This window comes from Fukomys damarensis, unplaced genomic scaffold, assembly GCF_012274545.1.
Source record: "Fukomys damarensis isolate Sample0158 unplaced genomic scaffold, DMR_v1.0_HiC HiC_scaffold_20, whole genome shotgun sequence".
Classification (NCBI taxonomy): domain Eukaryota; kingdom Metazoa; phylum Chordata; class Mammalia; order Rodentia; family Bathyergidae; genus Fukomys; species Fukomys damarensis.
The window spans coordinates 5179435-5204187 of NW_022900932.1; the positions used below are offsets into that span (position 1 = coordinate 5179435).

The following is a 24753-nucleotide window of genomic DNA, read 5'->3' on the forward strand; positions in this document are numbered from 1 at the left end:
GCTTTTCCTCTCAGTCCATTGCTCTTATTCCTAATCCAGTGGCAGCCTGTTCTTTTAAACTGATGACAAAATTATACAGTTTATAACAGTGGGAGGGATACAAGTAAGACAAATTTAATGTTGGCAAGCAATAAACTTAGATGCAAAGAACAGTAAAATCTCTGATTTTGAAACAAAATGGCAGAAGAGATTTACTCTTAAATTTAAATCAAGCCAGGGATTTAGCTCAATGATTCTGCCTCCTGCCTCGCAAGGACCTGAGTTCGATCCCTGGTAATAAAAAAAAAAAAAGTTAAATAAATAAATTTAATTCTAATCTTTTCCTGTGGAAGTCATAAGAGCTCAGGATGATGACATGGAGAATTTTCTTTTGCAAACTTCAGTCAATCTTGTATTTTAGTGTATGATTAAAGCAGTTGGGAAAGTGAAATTTTGAACTTCAAATTTTATTTGTTGGACAGGGAATGAGGAAAGCAGTTTTTCTTCTGTTACTACATTTCAGTCTTGCCCCCATCTAGCTTCAAGGTAGGAATGGTATCCTCCCAACCCTTTCACAGATTCCCTGAGCATATTCTGGTAGACTGATACAATGTATAAAATGTTTGGGATTTGAACATATGAAAGGCACCATAAAAATATACATGGCATTTAAAAAAATGTCAATGACATTACTTACACATTTAAGTTTTCCTTTTGTTTGTATATTGCTAATACTACTTTACTTCCCTTATATTTATTAGATGTTTTGTTGGTCTGTGTATCTTACTCAAATGACGTGAAGTAAAATGTTGCATCATGTAAATGTCTTTTGACATGAATGTCTTTTTCTGGATGTTTTAAAAATACCTTGTGCTTTTGTCTCTCAGACATAAAGCTGCCTTTGCTATTCTGGTTAACCTTGTAGTTTGAACCCTTGTAATTGTCATCTGCCAGGTTTATGTCTCATTTTCTGAAAATTCTAATCATAATACTTTATTTACTTTTCATCTTTCTTTAAAATTATCCTGCCTTTGATCTGATTTTCCAAAAATATGGATAAGTGAGTGCCTCTGCCTCAAAGTCTGAGTTATCTTTTTTGTTTGTTTGTTTTTTTTGTTTTTTGAGACAGGGTCTCACTATGTAGTTGAGACTGAACTGGAACTCACTATGTAGCCCAGGTTGGTGTCAAACTCACAGTGATCCTCCTGTCTCAGCTTCCCGAGTGTTGGGATTACAGGCGTGTGCCACCACGCCCGACTAGTCTGAGTTATTTTAATGAATGTAGATAAATGCATACTTCACCAGGAATATTTGCCACTTGGATAGGGAAAAATGCATATATAATTCTTGAACATTTTCCATTTGGTTGCAAAGACAGAAAATGCGAAGCGCAATATTTTGCCGTAGAAGGAGTGGTTGGTTCTTCCATATAATTTTACAAAATTTCATGTGTATTTAATTATTTTGTTTTTTATTTGGGAAAAGGCCTCTAATTTCTATAAATGAAGTGGTACTTCCCCAGCTTCTTCTTCAGAAGAAAAATAAAGCCAGGGAATACTTTCTGTTAATTCTGAGATTTTTGCTCTTATACTGAGTGGTTTGGGAAACTTTGTGTGTTTTGGCATTCATAGCAACATGAAAAACATCCTTCTAGTAGCATTCTAATACAGTGCAACATGTTGTTCAGATTATTTTTATACCAAAAGTACTCATGAGTCTGAGTGTGTAGTGCCAGCTACTCAGGATCTGAAGTAGGATAGAAAATTTGAGGCCGGTCTGGGGAATTTGCAAGACTCTGTCTTAAAAAAAAAATTGGAGTGTAGCTCAGTGGTAGAGCACTTGCCTAGCATGTGAGAGGCCCTGAGTTAAATCCCTACCGCTGCAAACAAAAACAAGAAATGAAGGAAGGTAGGTAGATAGGTACTTGCTTGAGCTGTAATTTACATATCGTAAAATCTTAGCTGTATAACTTAATTTTGGTAAAGGTATGCACACATCTCATAATCCAGATTAAAGTATAGAACATTTTCATCATTCCAGAAAATGTACTTCATTATACACTGAAGACTTCTGAAAACATACTTTTATAACTTGCGTATGAGTTCTTTGGTTAGCTGAAGAGCACTGAACTTAATTTCTGTACTACAAAAGTGAGTTTTGCTGAGTATTGATGTTATCCTTATGTAGGGTTTGGATGTCCTAAATTATACATTTGCATATGAAGAGATCCAGGTATCTATTTTCTCCATTAAAAAATGTTTTGATCATGTTGGATACAGAAACTATTAGAGGTATAGATGAAATGGTTAAGTTCTATCAGCAAGTATCTCACACATCTATTTCACTTGCAAATTCACATGCAGTTGTTAAAAGAACTCACTGATTTTTTCATCCAGTTTATTTCATTAGTAACTGCGTGCACATACTCAAGATCATGGAGTATATAACATTGCATATATTTGTATGTACTATTAATATAAATGTAATAAAAGTATTCTAATTTGTGAGCAAATATATTTAAATTTTCTATATGGATACAAGTTTTGAATATTTACTAAAACCATTATTTTTTGTTTGTTTGTTTTGTTTTTTGAGACAGGGTCTCACTATGTAGTTGAGACTGACCTGGAACTTATTCTGTAGCCCAGGCTGGTATTGATCCTCCTGCCTCATCCTCCCGAGTGCTTGGATTGTAGGTGTGCACCACCATGCCTGGCTTAAAATCATTATTACAGTTATGAATATGGCTTTTCAGAGGATTTCATATTTATTTCTTTATTTCAACTCCCAAGTTATCTGAGATAAAGCATAGGTGTTAAATCTGTAAAATTTGTAAATGCTACTGTCATTGGAAAAATCTACAAATGTTGTCATCACTGAAAATTTTATCCTCAGTTATAAATATCCATTCATACACCATTCTGGTGTCATTTATGGTCTTCCTACTATTCTAAAGGAATTGATTGATTGGTACCAGGGATTGAACTCGAGACCTTGCACTTGCAAGACAGGTGGTGGAACCATTGCGCTAAATCCCCGGTCCTATTGTATTATGTTTAGATGATCTTCAGCAGTTTTCTGTCATGGTAGCCACTTGTAAGATCACTCTTCAGAAATAAGAATTAAATCTGTGTTTAAAACTGTATCTCCTCTGAAAGATTTGTTTGGTATAACAACCTTGACAAAACATCCATCTCATGATGTCCTTCCAAAATTCAGTATCTCGACCTAGTGGTGAGAACTTCACTGTTGGAGCCCTTTCACTAATGAGGCTGGGTGGATGCTCTTGGACCATGATTCTGCTGACTTGTTATTTCTTTTTTGAAATCCCTAACACTGTTTTCCTGGGCATTACTGCATATTTCTGGTTCTCTTGAAGCTTTTTCCTTTTTTGTCTTTTTTTCACCTTGGCCTTGTTTATATTTAGTGTAAAGTGTTGTGCTTGCCTTGAAATTAAGAGCTTAATTGTAAAACTTATTTTTTGAGACAGAGCTCACTGCGTACCTCAGGCTGGCCTCGAACTCATGGTGATTGTCCTGCCTTAGCCTCCTGAGTGCTGGGATTACATGTGTATGCGACTACGGCATTCTTTATAAAACAATTTCTGATTTCAGGGAAGAAAATCTTCTCTTTGGACATAAAATGGTTAAGACAGTTGGAACCACTGGCTGTACATAGAGTTCATACTGTCACTCAGTTGCTCTTAAGTGAAAAATAATTTGACGTTTTTATTCATTTTTTTCTCCTACTTTTCTGCAGAGACTTACACATACTTTAATTTTTATTTTCCTTCTTTTGACTACTTTTATGGCTGTGCCTCATCTTGTTTATAATTTTTAGATGGTTCTAAACTAAGCTGGTAGTGTGTCCAGGGCCTCAGATGTTTTACATCTCCTTTTGTGCAAAGACTCAAAACACACAAAACCAGTATTGTACACTATGTTCTGCTCTCCTTGAATTTGCGTATAAAATGTTAAAACAATGGTAATTCCTCATCTGGAATCTAAATTGTTGCATTCAGATTAGATTTTAAAACAGAAGAAACAGGACTTAGAGTGCTACATTTTAGAAACCTATTTCTACCTTTTTTTTTGTAATATTCCCTTAAAAAGAAAACTTGGCAGACATCATCTAAAATGATTTAGAGCTACATGTCACAGTTCAGACAAGCTGGTTGAAAGCCTACTTTGTCACCGCCGGCCAGGATGCCATCTATTTGAACTGGCCTTTTTCTTGTTTGCCTGGGGCAAGCAGAGAGTTAGGCTATAGTAGAGCTGTTTGCCGTTCCCAGATACTCCAGCAGTTTAAACTTTAAAGCTCTTACACGTAGAAGGTGGCCAGTAGATTGTCACCAGTGTTTAATCACCTAATCTTGCCTAGAGGGTAACTGGGAGGATCTTAGGAATGGAGGCATTGTCTCTCCTTCCATCTGTGTTCTCTTACCCTCTTCTTTCTTTCCTTCCATCTAGTACAAACGCTCCTCCTCAGAATAAGTTTTAAAGGAAATCATTCAGACAGATTTATGACCAAAGATCTGTGTCCAAAAATGCTCACTGTATCAATATTTATATAGAAAAATACCTTGGAAAAAATCCAGTAATGGGTGCAACTGAGTAAGATATTAGTGTGTAATAGATTACTAGTATTTATGGTATATGATAGATTTTTACTGTGTAATTATTATAGAGCAACTGTTTTTGAAGCACAATGATATGAAAGAATATTAAGTGTTAAGTGTAAAATGAAGTCTTTTTACGTTTTTATGAAAGGTTGGATACATGCAAAAGAAAATGGCTAATGTGTGTGTGATGTGAAGCATAGTACACACCGTGAACGCACTGCACAACTGTACAGTGTGGTTAAATGTAAGCTCTGTTTTTTGCATATCTGTATAGAAATGAGAGGCAAAGCTTTCAAAATGTTAACAGCTCTTATTTTGGGAAGTAGAATTTTAAGTGGTCCCTGGGTTTTGTTTACATGGTTGTTGTTTTGCCCCCTAACTTCTGGGTAAAGGAGTATTTGTAAAACCGGCAAGTAGCAATAAACATTATCAAAAGGATAAGAAAATTTAAACTGGTTTTTAACTCCATCTCATTAGAAAGAAAAACTTCTTAAAATGCTTGCCACCGTTATTTCCTGAGTAGCAAGTCATGGCCAGATACATAGGATGGTGTTGCCTACCATTTGTAAGCAGGCAGTGCCCTATGACAGAGCCCCAGGGATTAGAGGATCACAGTCACAGGTGGTGTGGTGGGAATGACCTCTACAACGTGCATTTAAAAAAAATTTGCTTCTTTTTTCATAGTTCATGCCTCTAGGAAGGGATTCATTTCCTCATTTATCAAATGTTTGCTGGTCCCTGTGAAATACCAAGCAAGAGTGATCGAGAGGGTTGTTGTTGCTTTCTTGGTACTTACTTTCTATTGAGGAAAGATAGTCAACAAGGAAACAGGCATGTGGTGAGATATCAAAGAAAGATGTGTTAATGAGCCTACATAAGAAGGACTGATGTAAATTGGGTGGTCAGGGTCAGAGGAAGGCTACTGTGGGGGTTTTTGAACTAAGATCTGAGAGACAAGAAAGAGACCACCTTAATAATAATTTGGAAATAGTGGAAGCAGCATGGGCAAAAGCTCCATGGCACATTCTGGGAACAGAGAAAAGGCCAGTGTGGGTGAAATACTGTGAGCAGAGGGGCATAATGGCTAAGAGAGGAAAGGGGAGGTGGGCAGGATCACAAGGGGACATCCAGACTAGTAAAGTTTGAATTTTACATCAGATTCAGAAGGAAATTGTTGGATCGCATAAACAAGAAAATTGCATGTAACTTTTAAAAAAGTTACCTTGGCTACTATATGGAAAATCACTATAAGGGGTCAGGAAAGGAAATGGAGAGATGAGTAAAAAGTCATTTACACTGGCCAGGTGAGAGGTAGTGGTGGCCAGAATAGAAACATTGAGGAGGGAGAGAGGTACAGTACGTAGATTTGAGGTCTATTTGTAATTAGAGCCAGTTGATCTTGCTGAGTGGTGTATACAGGAAACTAGCAAAGGGGAATCAAAGATGTCCTCTAGGATTTTGATTTGAACACCTGTGAAGGTGTTTCCGTTTATAAACATGAGCAAGATAATTCAGGCACTGATTTTGAAATTCTGTGATACTGTGTTTGGACTGTGGGTGAGATGTCTGATAGGCAGGAGCAAGGTGAAGAGGTTTAGCAATGAAGGTAAACACTTGTAGGTCACTAGTGTATCGATACAGTGTTTAAAGTCGTGGAAGCTGCATGAGATTGCTAAGTGAGAAGTAGAGGTAATGAAGATTGAGTCCTGGGACCTCCTCAGGAAGGTCTTGGCAGTGGGGGAGAACGTGATGGAAAGGAAACAGTTAGTTGGGAGGAAAATCGGAGAGGGGAGGTAGGTAGAGAAGAGGGTGTTTCAGAAGAAAGGGTAGGTCAGGCTGTGGTGCTGAGAAGAAATAAGTTGAGATCAGAGACATAACCATGTGTGTTATGACAGATTGCTGCTAGGTTGGTGGCTTAAAACAGTAGAAATTGATTTTGTCAAAGTTTGGGAGGTCAAAGTTCAGAATCACATTTTTTTGTGCATGCTGCACCCATAGACAACTATGTCACCTGTGCCAGGACTCTGCAGGTTGATAGACTACTTGTATGTAGTAACAGTTTCACATGCTCAGCATGAGAAAGAAGCAGATTTCATAAAAGTCTCTGCCAGTTCCTTTGCTCTCAGTGTCGTTGGCCCATGTGGTCCAAGGAGCCATTATTTAGCAGGGGCCATTATTTGTATAGCCAAAAATCTGGCTGATTTCAGATTTAAAACATGTTTTGATTGATAACATCAGTTACCGTACATTATTTCTTTGATAACCATATTGATAAGCATGTTGCTGAAAAATTTCTATTCACAATATGGAATGGATATAATTTAGTAATGTGTAGGTATAGTAGGTGTTGTAAACATATATGCTATGTGAGGAGAGATCAGGAGATTCCAAAAAATGCTCTTTTCCCTCCAGATTTTTTCTTACCAGCTTTGCAATAATAGCTGTTAATATGGGTGGGCATGGAGTTGAGCTGCTCTGTTCCCTGCAGGCTTTCCATGATTCCTACTGGATGGTGGTGAGAAGCTGAGGTGAGGTACTGTGTTCATCTCTGGCTTTGTGAATCCTCCATGGACAAGGGTGTAAACACACCAGGAAGGAACCTGCTGGTCTGCTGGGATTCTGGTTATCAGAGGAATTCCTTCAGCCTGAATTCATCATGGAGATGGAGCTGAAATAACTGAGAGTCTAGGAGTGACTGTAGAGGAAAGGTGTGTGTGTGGGGTGTGGTACCAGGTGAGAGGCTTTACTTTGTTTGGGAGCTGACTTTATTATAGCCCAGATCTTTAGTCCTGCAACCATTCTAGCAGATACCAGTGTGCCACCTTGGGATTGTTTGCCCCTTGGCTTCTGTATGGGCCCAGAGGCCTTTGTTTAACATAGTGAAAAGAATACATGCTTTAGCTTAGGTCAGATTCCATCATTTACTATTTCTGCAGTCTTAGACAAGTTTGGCAAGTTGGTGCCCAGTTGGGATCTCTGTTTCCTCATTGTTAAAACAAAGTTGAAGGCAGCTGGTATTATGCCTACCACATAGCAGACGTGTAAGTGTTACTTGCCGATATTAACACATCTCTTTGTTGTTAACGCCTAAGGAATATCCACTTGTTGACATAGCTGCTCCTTGAGAAAGAGAAATGATCCCCTTGTCAGACCATGGCAATTACTATTAGGTCTTGGACTCAAGCATGTTGGAGAATAATCATAGTCATCAAGAAATACTTCCCAAGAGAGGCTTTCTCTAATTGTAAGCTTTAATAAAAGAAGAAAGCAGCTTTTTTCTATTTGTAGTGGCAGCTTTAGTCAAAAACACAGACACTGGGAGGAATTGCTGAGGAATGAAGCTACAAATATACCTGTTTTCCAACAGCAGTATTCTAGGGGTTGTGGAAGGAGGAGTTGTATTACATGATAGAAGACAAGGAAAAGAAAAAGGATGAACCTGATGGACAGGTCTTTATTGACTGCGTGTTTTGTGGTCCCTGGGCTGCCATGTTGTGAACAGGACAGCAGGATGGCCTCTGGTTTACCTGGAGCCAAGGTCAGATGTTCCTCCGCTGCTGTGTGACCTGGGGATGAGAGTTCCTTTATTCTGAGACCTTCAATTTAGTAACACCTTGGAAGAGATTGGGGGGGGGACTTTTTCTCATTAAATTATTCATCACTTGTAGCCATTTGTAAGGTATTTTCTGGTTACAGAAATGGTAATGTAATTTTAGTTTAGAAGGAAGGTAATATGGTAATGCCTATTTTAGGGATCTTGGGAAGATTAATAAGATAATGTATGTTAAATGCCCATCCAAGTTATTACTCAGTGAATTGTAGCTATTATTAACAGATGAAAGGACATGAAAAATAATTTGGGAACATCTAACAGAATTTTAAATAACAAGGTCATAATGTGAGCAGGATCTGAAACGACTACAGCGAAAGGAGAGACGATGGGGTAAAAGTTTAAGTGATGATTCAGAGGTCAAATAAGGAAATTCTAATCCCTTTACAGACACAGTTTTTATTATTTTGGATAACTTTATGGCATGTATTGCAGTGTAAACCAGAATGTGATAGTCATGTGGGATAAATTGACTCCTGTGCCAACTTCTGATCACGTTACAGTGTTTCTGAACTTGCTGTTACCTGAGGTCTTAATCACAATAAATAGAGTAAGCCGTTGGGTAACTCATAGGTAATTTTAAAAAAAGTACATCTTGAGACAACTTAGACTCTCTCTCAAAAAACAAAAACAAAAACAAAAACAAAGGACTTAGGATATAGCTCAGTGGCACATGGGAGGCTCTGGGCTCAAGCTATTATTGAGAAAACAACAGAAGTGTTGTATTTTTTTTGAGGGGGGTGGGTTAGACAGCTAGCCAGGGACTTGTTATTAGTTTATTAGTTCAATTGTTGGCTAGAAAATTCTTTGCTTAGATTTTAAAATTTTATGTTTTGATTTGAGTGATATGGAATTTTTAGCTCTTTTTTCTTTCTTTTCTTTTTTTTGTCCCAGGTCCAGCAAGACTATGAATCTCTGTTCCAAATGCTTTGCTGGTAAGTGCAGAAAAGGGTTTAAAATATTTTTATTTTTCTTCTTTCGGTTTTTAAGACTGTCAAAATTATTTGACTTTCCTGATCTATGCATGGGATTTTCTTTTCTTAGCTTGTCAATGAAACTAGTTTCTTCTTACCAAGGTACTACGTATATTTGCCTAGGGCTATTAAAATACAGTAGCCATCTCTTAGTGAAATGGAATTTCATGTGTACTTGTACCACACAAACTTTCCTTGGTTTATTGTTGTTGGTATACAATGGAATTACAAAATGACTTGTAGTGTTTCTCTCTTGATTTTGACTTGCATGATAGATGGTGAGTGTTGTGCTACTCATGCAAATACATCAGGGGGAGTATTTTCATTGATGTCAGCAAGAAAATCACACTGAGTTAGCTCTTTTTAATCATATCCTTCCTTGTAGTCACCTTGAGTCTCAAGTCACTTAATTTCTTAGATTCATCATTTATGCAATGCAGTACTGGGCTTGATGTTCACCAAGGGTCTTTTCTAGCCCTGAAAGCTGCTGCTGCTGCTACTCTTTCTCTTCCTGCCCTTCCTTCCCCCTACTCCTCCCCCAAAACTTTTGTCTTTGATTTTATAAAGCTAAATCTTTACTAATGAGGATAGTTTAACTTTCCTTCTTTATTCATTTTGTCTAAGGTAAAAAAATTGAACACTATTTGAAATGGTAAGGACAGATTTTAATTGGTAATATACTTTTGCAGTAGAGTCTAATAGTTTAGTTTGCACAAAAATGCTGGGCCTTTTAAAGGGCAACTAAAGGAGTAAGGAGTGGACGAACAGAGGCTCCATATAGTTAGAGAAGTGAAAAGTTACAGAGTTGGTGAATATTTTGATCATACCAAAAGTGTCTGTTGGCAATTACTAAAGTTAGGATTCTGTTTTCCTACACATGATAGGAGATGGAGAATCCTGCCTTTCTTCCTTTTGCAATTAAATTTATTTGTACATTTAAAGCAAACAATACAGTTACATTTATCATCAGGATCTTGTATCTTTACGTGATATATCTTGGTTCTTGTTTTTTCCCCATTCCCCAGCCGTCCCTTCACCCCCTTCACCCTTCCCTGTTTACAAAGACTGTTTCCATTTTTTCATTTTTCTTTTCCCTTATTTCCTTTCCCCTCCCCTTCCCACCTCTCCTTTAGCCATTTTCTTCCTATTTCACCCTCTCAATTATACCATTTGAACCTTATTTACACTTTTAGTTTTTCACACCAGAGAAACTGTTAGGTATTTACTCGTGTATCCTATTTATTTCACTTAAGAGTACAGCCTTAATGTGCATCCATTTAGCTATAAATGTTTCTAGTTTCTCATTCCTTATGGCTGAGTAGTACTCCATTTTATAGAAAAACCACATCATCTTTATCCAGTCTCCAACTAAAGGGCAGTTGGGCTGTTTCCAAGTTTTAGCTATTACAAACTGTGCTTCTATAAACATGGGTGAGCATATGTCATTGTGATATGATTCTTTTACTTCTTTTGGAAGGATACCCAGCAGAGAGATAGCTGGGTCAAATGGAACCTCTAGTCCCAGTTCTTTGAGGTATCTCCATATTGATTTCCACAGTGGTTGCACCAGTCTGCACTCCCACCAACAATGGAGAAGGGTTCCTTTCTCCCCACAACCCTGCTGACATTTGTTATTGGTTGATTTCTTGATAGCAGGCATTCTTTCTGGAGTGAGGTGGAATCTCAGTGTTGTTTTCATCTGCATCTCTTGAATGACCACTGATTTGAACATTTTTTCATATATTTCTTTGCTGCTTTTATTTCTTTGTCTGAGAAATGTCTGTTCATTTCAGATGCTCATTTTTGAATTGGGTCTTTGTATTTGGGGGGGTCCTGATTTTTTTTTTTGAGTTCTTTATATATTCTAGATAGTAGACCTTTGAGGAGTAGCAGGTAAAATTTTTTTCCCACATTGTAGGATGTCGCTTAGCTCTGTTGGTGATTTCTGTTGCAGTGCAAAAACTTTTTCATACAATGAGATCCCAGTTGTTGATTCTTTGTGCAAGTTCTCATGCTGCTGAGGATTTGTTCACAAAGTCTTCTCCTATGCTAGTGTCTTTGAGAGTTTTACCTAATTTACTTTCCGGTAAGTTTAGTGTTTCTGTTTTAATATTTAGATCTTTAAATCACTCGGATTTTAGTTAAGTGCATGGTGACAGATAGGGATCTAATTTTAATCTCTGGCAAGTTGAAAGCCAGTTTTTCCAACATCATTTATTAAAGAGGCGATCTTTCCTCCAGTGAGGATGGTTGGCTCCATTGTCAAGGATGAGGTAGCTGAGTATGTCTGCTGTTGTTTCTGCATCTTCTAATCTATCCCACTGATCCTTGGGTCCGTTTCTTTGCCAGTACCATGCTGGTTTTTATCACTATGGCTTTGTAGTATAGTTTCAAGTTGGGAATTGTGATACCCCCTGCCATGTCTCTATTGTCTAGAATGGTTTTGGCTATTCTAGGTCTCTTCTGGTTCCAAGTGAAGTTTTGGATTGTTTTCTCAACTTCTGCAAAATATACTGTTGGCATTTCAACAAGGATTGCATTGAATCTGTATAGAAGTTTTGATCATGCCTTTCTTGAAGATTACATTTAAAGAATGGCTCTCGGGCTGGGGATTTAGCCCAGTGATTCCACTGCCTGCCTTGCAAACACAAGATCCTGAGTATGATCCCCAGTACCCTCCCATTGACTCTCAAGTCCCCTTCTCTCTCGCTGGGACAGAGGAAGGGTTCAGTTGTAATCTACTTTTAGTAAATGGTCTAGGTAGATGATTAGGAGCTGTCTTAAATGTTGGCTAGAATCAATAGTAAATTCTTATGGTGGCCTTGAGCTTAAAGAGGCAGCAGGTCAAAGGAGGACAGGGGTCATTTAGGGATGTAGCCTTTAGCTGTCAGAAATTTTAATGTGTATGTGGAGGAGAGTGAATGAAATCATTTGTTGAGTGTCTTTAGTATGTATGTATGTATGTATGTATGTATGTATGTATATGTATTTATTGTACCAGGGATCAAACTCCGGTCCCCGCACTTGCAAGGCAAGCAGTGGAACCACTGAGCTAAATCCCTGGCCCTTTATTTGGTTTTTTGAGACAGGGTCTCACTGTGTAGTTGAAACTGACCTGGAACTCACGATGTAGCCCAGGCTGGTGATCACTCACAGTGATCTTCCTGTTGCAGCCTCCCCAGTGCTGGGATTACAGGCATGCACCACCATGCCCAGCTTGAGTGGTCTTTAGTTTTTAAATGTCCAGTTTGAAGCCTAATCATGAAAAGGGCTCAGAGTTATTTTGCCTCTGATGAAATACTCTGCTAAATGGTGAATATATCTCCCTGCTCCCGATGACCACCATCAACTAACACATTAGTTGCTAGCAAATTGTATACTAAATAAGTGTTACTTACCAGTAATATTGTTAGAATGAGAAATGCCTATGTCAGATATTTTTATATATGTAGAGGAGGAGCCAACTTGGCTGGATTTACTAAAGGTGTGCTTACAACTCAATCAAAATTCTTCCCTTTGAAATGAGAAGGTATTATTTTTACTTTCATTGTTTTCATATCCTTCTTATCTTGAACCCTAGTGGGGCCCTCTTACTTTTTTTTTTGGTACCGGGGATTGAGCTCGGGACCTTGTGCTTGTGAGGCAAGCAGCGGACCTCTGTTACTTTTAAAGATGAAATTACTTAAACTGGTTTTGTTAAAAATGCATGCAATGCTTGTTTCTTAGCCTTAAAGCTCCTTTGACCTGCTGGATGTGGTGGTGCATACCTGTAATCCCAGCCCTCACCTGTAATTTCAACCCTTAAAGCTGAGGCAAGCAGATTGCCCAGAGTTAGAGGTCAGCCTGGGCTACATAGTGAGAGTTCAAGGCCAGCCTGAACTGCATAGTGAGACCCCGTCTCCAAAAAAAAATTTCTTTGATCTGAACACTTTTATCATCCAAGATTTCCTATGCCAGGATCTCTAGGATAGTTAAAAGAGGTATTCTAGGAGAGCTCCAGGAAGTGATACATTTCAACATTTCAGTTTGTGGTAGAATGGATTTAAAATGTTCTTCCAGATTTTTATGAGGGTATTTTAGAGAGGGGGATTAACTTTATTGTATTTTATTATATTTTCTCTTTCTATAAGAATTTCTGTTTGCTATTTTTTCAAACTTTTCCCCTCTTCTTTCACATGTTCTGTATTTTCCTTCCTCCAAATAACAATTTTTGTAGCATTTGTTTGGAAATGTGGTTATCTCTCTCAAGGCTGAGTGTTCTGTAAAGACTGTTCTGTGAGCGGAAGGGAGGAGCTCCTGCAGTTTGGGTAAGGAGTCTCCCACCTTTGAGTTGATACATTATTTTTCCCACTTCACAGCAAATAATTTAAAAAATTTCCTTATAAACTTGAAATGATTAATGCTTAGTCACACACTAACCGCTTTTCTGTTTTCATTTCCTTCTAGAAGCCCAGAGTAAATGTTATATGATTTCAGTCACTTTTGAAAAAGAGTTGAAGCTTATGGATGAATTTTTAAAAATTAATTACTTTTATTGGTACATTTAAGGTATACAGTGTAATGACATCCATCATTGGAAATTTACACCTTTACATAATCCACCTAAGTTCTTATTTTTTCCCCATTCCCCTGCCCTCCCTTCAACCCCTCTACTCCTCCCTATCTACAAAGACTTTATAGCTGAATTTTGAGGATCTACAGTAGAAGGAACAGTGAGGTGAAAAATGTTAAGGTCTTCTTACTATTCATACTTACAGCAGTTGCAGGAAGCCTGTACCCATCAGTAATATGATAGGAAGACAAGTTACCTACTCTAATGAGTGAAATTTTGGCAGAGTAGTAAAATAAATAAGCTTGTCAGTCTTTGATTTTTCAAATTACTTTTTCCCAAAAGAAAGGCAGCTGCAGCACTCACAGTGAAACATTTGAATAAAATCTTTATAGTTTTATTGACTTACTTACTGTTAAATACCTTCATTTTTTCTTTTTTTCCCCCTTGTACTGGAGATCGAATGTGCCTTATGCTTGTGAGGCAGGCATGGTGCCACTGAGCTAAATCCCTGGCCCTACCCTCATTTCTTGAAAGGTGTGAAACTACAATTTCTCAAGTGTAACGCAAATATTGGTCGTATCTTTGTTAAACTTACTGGGGCTCTCTTCTTAACCATTATATATATCTTCTTTGGCAGATGCGAAGATGAAAGTCAGAATATATAGAAACAAGCCCATCTAGAGTTAACAAATATTAATGTGTTAACCTTTCTCTTTACGTCATTAAAAGGCGTTAAAATCTTTTCAGGACCCATTGCTCCAGTCTTTTATCCCAGTCATTTCCCCAACTCAGGAAACCACCATCTTAATCTTATCCTCGTATTTATTCTTACACTGTTTATGTATCTCAACAGTAATTGTTTTTAAAATGTGTAAATCACAATCCACTAGTCAATCTATGACTTTTAGTTTTTCAGCTAATGCTTTTAGAAGTTAATGATATTGACCCCGCTGTTCTAAGTTCTTTGTGGTGTTGGAGATCTAACCCCGGGTCTGAATGAATGTATGCCAAGATAGCAACTTACTGCTAGAGTAGATCCTTAGTATAGTTCATTTTAACTATACTAATCCTTTTTTTTTGGTACTGAGGATCGAGTTTTGGACCTTGCACTTGCAAGGCGGGGGCATTGTGCCACTGAGCTAAATCACATTTACCTGAACAATTTTAGTTAATGCTTTTTGTGCCAGTGAAAATATTAGTAGCATTTCTTCCAATCTCCAAAGTGTCCCAATTTTATTGATACATTAATTGGTCACTTTTATTACAGTAGGTCCCAATTTATCAGATTGCTTGTTTGGACATTTAAGTTGTTTTTTCTTTTTTTTTCCTCATTGAGTTTATTAGTACTTTAAAAATATACAGTACAGTTAAATTTATCGTTCGGATCTTGTACCTTTACGTGACATATCTTGGTTCTCATTTTTTCCCCATACTCCTGCCCTCCCTTAACCCGCTCCACCATTCCCTACTTACAAAAACTTTGTGTCCTTTTTTTTTTTCTCATATTTTTTCTTCTCCCTTATTTCCTTTCCCCTACCCTTCCCACTTTCCCTATACCTGTAGCCCTTTTCTTCCTGTTTCATATTGTCAATTATACAATTTGGATGTTATTTACAGTTTTAGTTTTTCACACCAGAGAAACTATTCGGTATTTACACATGTGTGTCTTATTTATTTCACTTAAGAATATGGCTTCAATTTGCATCCATTTTCCTATGAATGACTCTAGTTTCTCATTCTTTATGGCTGAGTAGTACTCCGTTTTATAGAAAAACCACATCTTCTTTATCCAGTCTCCAGTTGATGGGCAGTTGGGCTATTTCCAAGTTTTAGCTGTTGCAAACAGTGCCGCTATAAACATGGGTGTGCATATATCCCTGTGGTATGATTCTTTCAGTTCTTTTGGAAGGATACCCAGCAGAGAGATAGCTGGGTCAAATGGAACCTCTAGTCCCAGTTCTTTGAGGTATCTCCATATTGATTTCCACAGTGGTTGCACCAGTCTGCACTCGCACCAACAATGGAGAAGGGTTCCTTTCTCCCCACAACCCTGCTGACATTTGTTATTGGTTGATTTCTTGATAGCAGGCATTCTTTCTGGAGGTGGAATCTGTTGTTTTCATCTGCATCTCTTGAATGACCACTGATTTGAACATTTTTTCATATATTTCTTTGCTGCTTTTATTTCTTTGTCTGAGAAATGTCTGTTCATTTCAGATGCTCATTTTTGAATTGGGTCTTTGTATTTGGGGGGGTCCTGATTTTTTTTTTTTTTGAGTTCTTTATATATTCTAGATAGTAGTCGTTTGAGGAACAGCTGGTAAAAATTTGTGTGTTCTGTTTTTATTCTACTTCCAACTCTGTTTTCTCTCTCTTTTTTTTTTAAACACTTGAGTAGGTTAAAGATTGCTGCTCTATCAGAAACTAGGTTTTTTTGGCTTTGCTCCAGCCGTACTAGAGTGGTGTACCCTTAAATGATTGGCGGTACTGGACTATGGTAGACTTTTCTCATCTCTTGGTCCTTTCAATTTGATGTCTCTCTAACAAGCATTCTTAAATTGTGTCAATTATTATTATGCTGATCAAAATAAATGAAGCAGTATGTTGAGAATGTTAGGGAAATCATGTCAAAAATAATTGTTGCATTTCTAATGGCAAACAAAATAGTTTAAGTAGAAGAAACATAGCTTAAGGCCTGAAATAGAATATGTGTGACCATGTGTCAGGTTGTTATAGATGAAGAGGAAGAAATTTAATAGTCACTGAGTCTTTTAAGATAGTGCTTTCTTTTTGCTCATATGTTGCTCTAAAGCTGCGATTTCCATCATGAGGCATGGGATTATCCTTTGGAGAATAGAGAGAAAAATATTAGGATGTTTATTTTTATTGTCCTTTAAGTAATTTAACTGATCTTGTAATAATATGTGTGGTCTTAACAGTATTAGTTTTCTAGTGTTGCCATAACAGGTTGCCATGTATTTGGTAGCTTAAAACAACAAAGATTTATTTTCACTTCTGGAAGCCAGAGTCTGAAAGCAGCAGGGTCATTCTTGCTAGAGCCTCAGAGGGAATCCATTCTACGTTTTTTTTTGCTAGCAGTCCTTGTCCTTTCTTGGCTTATAGAATATCACCGTAGTCTTTGCCTTTCACACAGCCTTCTCCCCTGTATGACTGTCTTGTTCTTGTCTCTTCTGTCTCTGTTGTTGTTGTTGTTATTTGGAATGGGGGATTGAACTCAGGGCCTTGTGCTTGCAAGCAGGCCCCTGAGCTAAATCCCTGGCCCCTGTCTGTGTTGTTAAAGACATATGTTATTCTGGTCAGGGCCTCTGTATCCAGGTTTATCTCCTTTAGAAATCCTTAGCTTTTTTTGAGACAGGGTCTCACTGCATAGTTCATGCTGGCCTTGAACTCACAGTATAGCCCACTCAAGCTTGTGGTGGTCTTCTTGCCTCAGCCTCTCCTGAGTGCTGCAATTACAGGCCTGTGACACCGCTGCAAAGACTATATTTTCAAATAAAATCACTTATTCTGGGTGGACATATTTTGGAGGTGGGAGAGGGAATAGAGTGCATCATTTAATCATGCAGGAATGTATAATTTTTTTGTGATACTGGGAATTGAACTAATTGAAAGCATAAGAATGTTACAGGTATGAGCTCCACCTTGAGGCTGATGCTGTGGCTCTATCAAAAGAAGCTTGGAGAACCCTAGTTCTGAGACCATTCAGCTTGGGTATAGTTGGCCTCTGTCATGTAATTAGAAAACCCTGTACGATAGGAAATGGATGTGTTGTCAGAGCTTCCTATGTTTTGTATTCTCAGTAAACTAATGCAAACAGCATCAGGATGGTTAGTCTTTGGTTTATGAGGTTCCTTTTAGGCTTGATAGGAATAAGATAGACTCAGGAAGACACTGTGAGCGCGTGCTTTTGTGACCTTGGCCCCACCTACCTATCAATACGCAGAGTTAATTCCTGTTCTGGCTGTTATTTTTGTGTTTGAATTTTGGGGACACTTTTCCTGGTTATAACCTCATAGAGCTTAATTTTCATCCATAGTAGAGATGATAGGTAAAAAGACGAGATTAATGTACACATAAATAAGATCTTTACCTACAAAATTTCGTATCTTTTCAAAGCCCCAGTACTTAGCTGAGTCTTACAGTGTAAAATATGTTAACAATTTTAGCTACTATCAAAGTTTAAAATTTCTTAATTTACCTTTACATTAAATGTTAGATATAGAGTTGAAAAAAATACTTAAGACTTTTAGTTTGAGGAAGAAAGGTTTTCTGGTTGGGAGAAAAATAGAAATGGTATATAAACAGGAAATGCCAAACGGATACTTGGAAGTGAAACAAGAATATTTGTGAATAAAAATAAAGGAAGGGTATGAATAATTATATTTCTGTCATAAACAATCCTGAAATGAATTTCATAGAAACTAAGATTGCTGCAGCCCTTTTATTTTATGACACTCTTTTGTCTGATACCATCTCATTTGATCCTCAAAACATTAACAATTTCATATGTCCGTTTTACAGAAACGGAAACTACTGTGCAAATGGATCATCATGTTTCTAAGATTAAATAAATTTTAAAATGAAGAATTGAGCTTCATGTTAGCTGTTTAGACTCCAATCCTAGTCTTCTTCAACATTCTCATTGTTAATTGGAGAAAAGGTAGTGTCTTCAGATGGAATTATACTGTAAAACCCAGATGAGATAGATCTAGGTGGAATTGTAGTTTCAGTTTAGTGTAATTTCAGTTTCTCTCTGAATTTCCAAAGAAAACCACAGAAATTGTGCTGGAAGCTTCACAGATTATCTAGTTTTGGAAAAGATGCGCATGTATGATGGGGAGCTGCAGTGTCTTTTGTCTAATGGGTTTTCTGTTTTGGTGATGAGATTTTTATTTAACATCTTTCTTGTTCTTGTTCATATAACTTCTGGCTCAGTAACCTTGATCTCTACTGCATTGCGAAGCACCATTTCTAATTCAGTCTTTTGTGTTTAGTGTCTCAAGATTTTTTAAAAAGCGTTTGAAAGTGTGGTTTGTTTGCACATTGTCGGTGGGAAGGCAAAGATGTGTTTTGTATTTGGACTGTGCGCCTGTGGGTTTCATTTGTTACACCTTCTTGCTGGTATTCCCATTCTCTCAGACATATGTATGTAATAGTGTTGAAAAGACTTGTTTTGTTGTATGCGTATTTAGCAATTTGGTTGAGTTAGGAAAGCCTATCTCTTACTTGTGTATTTGCTCATTTGGAAACCTTGTACAGTTTATAGAGACACTAGTGATTTGTTCCTTAGCCTCCCTGTGGATTTTGTACCATATTACAGTCTTAATTCCACCACTCTTTCCCATATTCCTGAGCCATTAATTTGTACATTTTGATGCAGTTCGTTTCATCTTATGTTTTTGTAATCCAAACTGAATGTAATGAGCTGTGTACTTTAGGGACCTGACTTTGCCTTGTCAATTAGAACAAAGTGGTTACTGAGTAGGAGTATGTTTTAAATAAAACATGGCGCCTCTGAATGGGACGGACATGCACTCGTTTGGGAATAGAAAGATAGGGTTTTAATTCTGAGTTACAGAGATCTCTACTAAAGATCAGCACTTTTTTTGGCGGGGGGAGAAGGGCAAGAAAGATAAAGATTTAGCTCTATAAGATGGTTTTGTAAATTTCTCTGACTAAATAAATTTAAAACTTTGTCATTTCAGATCTACTTTTTTCTTCATGTTCATTTGAGACATGCTAATGAGATTCTCTCTAACTTCCTGAGTGTATTTAAACAATGGCTACTGTAGTTTCTGAATTTTGAACTGTTCATATTTAGAAAGGTCAGAGTATAAAAATACACCCTATATTAGGCTCTTTATTTTCTAATATAGTGAGGCAATAGAAGTACTTCCTTCCCAAAGATACTGTAAAATAATGAAGACCAATGTAAAGTTCAGTAATTTTGTTTGGATGTTATCTTAGTTTCAGACAATAATAGGATTTTGAGCCATCAGTGTCTTAAGACTGTAAGTTTAGCTGCATTTATGTTTTTGAATAGACCTTTATAGGCTATTAGTTTAATAATTCACACTATAGAAGACTGTCATAAATTGGTTGTGCTATACAGTATTTGATCTTAAAATATGGAATTCAGGGACTGGGGGTTTAGTTCAGTGGTGCTGCTGCGTGTCAGGCAAGCACAAGGACCCAAGTTCGATCCCTGGTACACCTCTTCCCCCCAACAGTGGAATTTTGTTTTCAGTTAATATATCAAATAAACTTGAAAATGCGGCATTGCCACAAAGGAAGCATGGAGTCACATAAGTTTTTCTATTTTTTATAGGACTTATTCTGAAGAGAAAATAGGATTGTGTCAAAAGCTTTGAAATAAAGACTTCAAGAGGAAAGTTAGATATAGAATGACTTGGTGATGGGTTTAGACATTTTAGCTTGTATTAACTTATACAAAAAAGAGAAGAGAAATACATTTCTTTGGAGCAGTACAGTTTTAAAAGTATTACTGAAAAAACTGTGGAAAAATTAACGGGGGAAGCTACATAATTGGAATAAATTAAACTGAAAATACACATTTCACTGTCCTGTAAAAGTTTTGCAAGTCTGGCTGACAGTTTGAAGAGAGTCATTCTAACAGTATTGTTCAATGCCATGTGCCTTATCATTGATACCCAGCATTAATAAAACTTTAAATTGTTCAGTTTTCTGAGTGAAGGTTTGTGTACTGAGGCTTAACTCTCACGCTTCTTTTTCTTACTACTGTTTTAACCTGTTGCTAAGCTAACATAACCAAGACATTTGTTTTTGTTTGCAAATATTCAGCATCTGTATAAACCATTGAATTTCCTAGCTTTAAATAAGCACTATTGTTCTCTTTGACTTACATGGTTTAGAATCTAGCAGCTGTTAATTTCCATGCTTGAAGCATAAGGGTGTCCCTCTGTTAGACAAAACTGTTCTCTCAATATCTTAAAAGGTCCTGTAGAAGGGGAAATCTAAAAAAGAAAACAAATCTGATGTGGTTCCCTAAAGCCAAAAGTTGTGTTCATTGAAATGAAAAGTCAGAAGCAATAAATACATTTTTCTTTCATGATATCTAAAGTCTTTATGTTTTGACCTACAGTGAAATCACATGGAGGTGGGAACTCTTAAGAGCTTGGGTAGCAATTTGAGAGCTTAGGTAATGACAGTCCTTGGTGGTGTGGTGTTTGCCTTTTTTGGGATGAGGCCATCAATATGGAATCTTGAAAAACACCAGAGAGAAGCAGATGATTTTGGAAAATAGAAATTTTTACATTGGAACATTACTTATCTTTGAACACACCAAATGGTATAATCTTTATAAGATAAAAAGAGTATCTTATGTAAAACATTGCTTTAGAATAATTAAATATCTGACTTTGTTTTGAGCAGACTTTTTCCTTTTTTTTTGGTGTTAATAGTTGGAGCCTGTGAATAGCACACAGATCTTGCTTAACTGCCACTACACTTAGATACCTGTACCTGCTCTTGTTAAATTTTGCAGGTAACTTCAGTCACATCATAACATAAATAAATTCAGGGAGCTAGCCTAATATCAGTGTGCTGTTTGGGGTATCCTCAAGGGCTCCATTGAAAGGCTGCCTGATACTTCTGTGAGTTTGTTTTTATTTGGTACCAGGGATCAAACATGACCTTGAGCTTACCAGGCAGGTGTGGCACCATGGAGCTACTTCCTCGGCCCCCCCGTGTGAGTTTTAGGTGGAAATAAATGCACAGCATTCAGTACCAAGGTTCAGAGTGAGAGAATGATGGGAACATAAAGGCACAAAACAAGGTTGGTTTTTTTTCTTTTGTTAATCTTGCAACCAAGGGAACCTTTTCAAAATCTGTTGTAAAGGTCAGGTTTCATGTATTTCCTGCTTGAGCTCTGTGTGTCTGAATGGAGGCTGTTTCATTTCTGGTTTATAATATATTCACCATGAGTCAGGATTTTGTGAACGCCTGACATTGTTAATACTATTGTCTTTTGTGTGGCCACATCCTTGAAACTTAGCAAAGACTTAGTCTGCATTTACAGAAGCCTTTCTTCTTTAGACCTTTTTTGGTGAACTGAAAAGAACACCAACCTTAGAGAAGTAATTGCTCACTTTTCAAAAACAAAAATTAGTTTTTTTTTCATCCTTTGTGCATATTTTGAGGTTACCAAGATAGCCTTTTTTGTCAGTTCAGAGTGTGAACTACTCTTTTGTTTTTTGTGCCCTAATTATATTTGAAGGAGTTGGATAAGCATTAATTTTTCTGAATTGATACCACTTTAATATCACTCAGCTTTATCAAGGAATTCATTTTACATTACTTTGGAAGCTATCTTTAAAAAGTGTTGTGGTACAACAGGTACGATCCTTGAGGTTGTTATATTAAGTGAAACAAGTAATGTATGATTCTACATCTATATGTGGTACTTAGGCTAGTCATATTCATAGAGACAAGTAAAATAGTGGTTGCCAAAGGCTAGGAGATGTGGAAGATGGGGAACTATTGTTTAATGGATACAGAATTTCAGCTTGGGAAGATTGAAAATGTTCTCCAGATAGTGGGTGGTGATAGTTGCACAACAGTGTGAGTGTACTTTATGCCACTTTGGAACTGTACACTTAAAAATGTCTAAATTGGTAAATTTTATGTTAATCTACATTTTACCACAGTTAAAACTAATGATTGAAAATAGTGCATAATGTTGAATATTCAGCTCAATTTTGTTCTCCATATTTGCCAAGAATCTTTTTTTGGTTCAAATTTCTTTAAAAAAAACAAACACATTAACAAAGGCTAAGTGAATATTTTTAATGTATTCAACTAGCAAACTAGTCATCTTCAGTAGGACAGAACTAAAAGCACTTTCAGAAATGAATGCAAATGGGAATGAAAAACAATTTTATTATCCTCTTCCGCTTTTACTTATCTGTTGTGGCTCATGCTGTACGTGTAGTATATAGTGAAAACAAAGGTGTAGTGGCATTGATTTTGGGAAAGCTTTTCAGCCTGCAATAATCAGTTTTTTCATTTGTCCTGTGGAGTACTTTATACCTTCAGCTCCCTCACTGGGAATCAAACTAGATAATATAGATGAAATTTTAAATAAATGTACTATTTACATGTAGTTTAAAAAGTCAAACTATTACTTGTAAGAAAGTGATCTTTTGGGCATGTTGGTACACGCCTGTCATTCCAGCACTTGGGAGACTGAGGCAGGAGAATTGCTGCAAGTTTGAGGCCAGCCTGGACTACAGAGTGAGTTCAAGGCTAGCCTGAATTACATAATGAGTTGATATCTCAAAAAAGAAATGATCAGTCTTATTTTGATTTTTTCAGTTAGAAGCAATGGCTTTCCATTGTTTCTTCTAATTTTGTACTTCCTCATATTTATGATTAATGTACATATATTATAACTTTTGACTTGACATTTTTAAAACTTTATGTTGTGATATGTAAAGCCTTTGCTTTCTTAATCCATATTTTCTTGTTTCCCCTTCCCTAGTGGGTTTATAGCAAAATTTTAGGTTAAGTAAGTCTAACGTATAATATATTTGTATTGGCACATAAATATGACTCAAACTCTGATACTTCCTTTTCTTTGGTCCATTGTGATTAAAAACCATTTTGTGTGATTTTATTTATTGAGACTTCTTTCATGGCCTAAAGTATGAGTCTAAATGTTGCATGTGTACTTACAAAGAATGTGCATTCTGGTGTTAAGGTGTGTGTTCTATAAATGTCTGTTAGGCCAGGTTGGTTGATAGTGTTATTCAAGTTTACTTTGTCTTTATCAATTTTTTTGGTCTACTTTTTCTATCAGTTATTGAGAGGAATATTAAAATAGCTAATGTAATTCTAGATTGTTCAAATTTTAAAAGTTTTGTCTAAATTTGTTTCATGTGTTTCCAAGCTCTGTAATTGTTTTCTTATATTTTATCATAACTTATGTGTTTTGAAGTTCTATTACTAGGTATATAAATGTTCAGGATTTTTTTTTTTTTGGTACCGGGGATTGAACTCAGGTCCTTTCACTTGCAAGGCAGGCCACTGAACCGCTGAGCTAAATCCCCAGCCCAATGTTCAGGATTTTTACATCTTTATGAATTGATAAAGTTACCCTCTTTATCCCACATGTTATTTACTGTAAATTATACTTTGAGATTAATGTGGCTACTATGTCTTTTGATTAGTGGTAGCAAAATATGTACCCCTGCCGCCCTTGTCCCTTGCCTGAGGATTGAACCTTTAGCCTTGCACATGCCAAGCACATGCTGTACTACTGTTCTATACCTCCTATCCTAATGTATCTTTTCTGTTCTTTACTTTAAGGCTATTTCTCTATATATGTTTAAAATGCATTCTTTGTTCTTGCTTCAGCAGCATGTATACTAAAATTGGAGCAATACTGTAAGGTACCTATATAAAAAACACACATGGATGTGAAATAACTCAAGAAATTAGAAAAACAAGAACAATTAATAGAAGGAAAGACAGATCAGAAGAGAAATACATGTGAAAGAAAGTAAAACAAAAATTTGGTTCTGCAAAGCTAAATAAAATTGACAAACCTTTAGCTAGACTAATGGGGGCTGGGAGAAGAAGACCAAATAAAGTAAAAGGAGATATTATAACTAACACCAAAGATATATAAAGCAATGTTAGGAACTATTATGAACAATTTACTCCAACAAATAGAAAATCTCAAAGAAACATAAATTTCAGGATATATAGAACCTCCGAAATCAAATATGGAGACATAGAAAACCTGAACAGACCAATGAGTTGAATGATTGAATCAGTTATAAAATTGTTCCAACAACAAGAAGACACTCAGGACCAGATGCATTTGTTGCTGAAGTTTACCTTCTCAAACTGTTCTAAGAAACTGAAAGGAAGGAACTTTTCTAAAATCATTCTACCCCTAGACCCAAACTAGACAAGGACACATAGCAAAATAACAGACCAATATCCCAGAACA

General features: G+C 36.7%; 1 protein-coding gene across 1 annotated transcript in view; it reads left to right on the plus strand.

Moving 5' to 3' along the window:
- Positions 1-24753, plus strand: part of Zfand3 (zinc finger AN1-type containing 3) — a 262726-nt gene that overhangs the window by 79330 nt on the left and 158643 nt on the right. Inside the window, exon 2 of the mRNA XM_010638851.1 lies at positions 9105-9145. Coding sequence (XP_010637153.1) covers positions 9118-9145 — 28 coding nt within the window. The 5' untranslated portion in view covers positions 9105-9117. The remainder of the gene's footprint in view (positions 1-9104; positions 9146-24753) is intronic.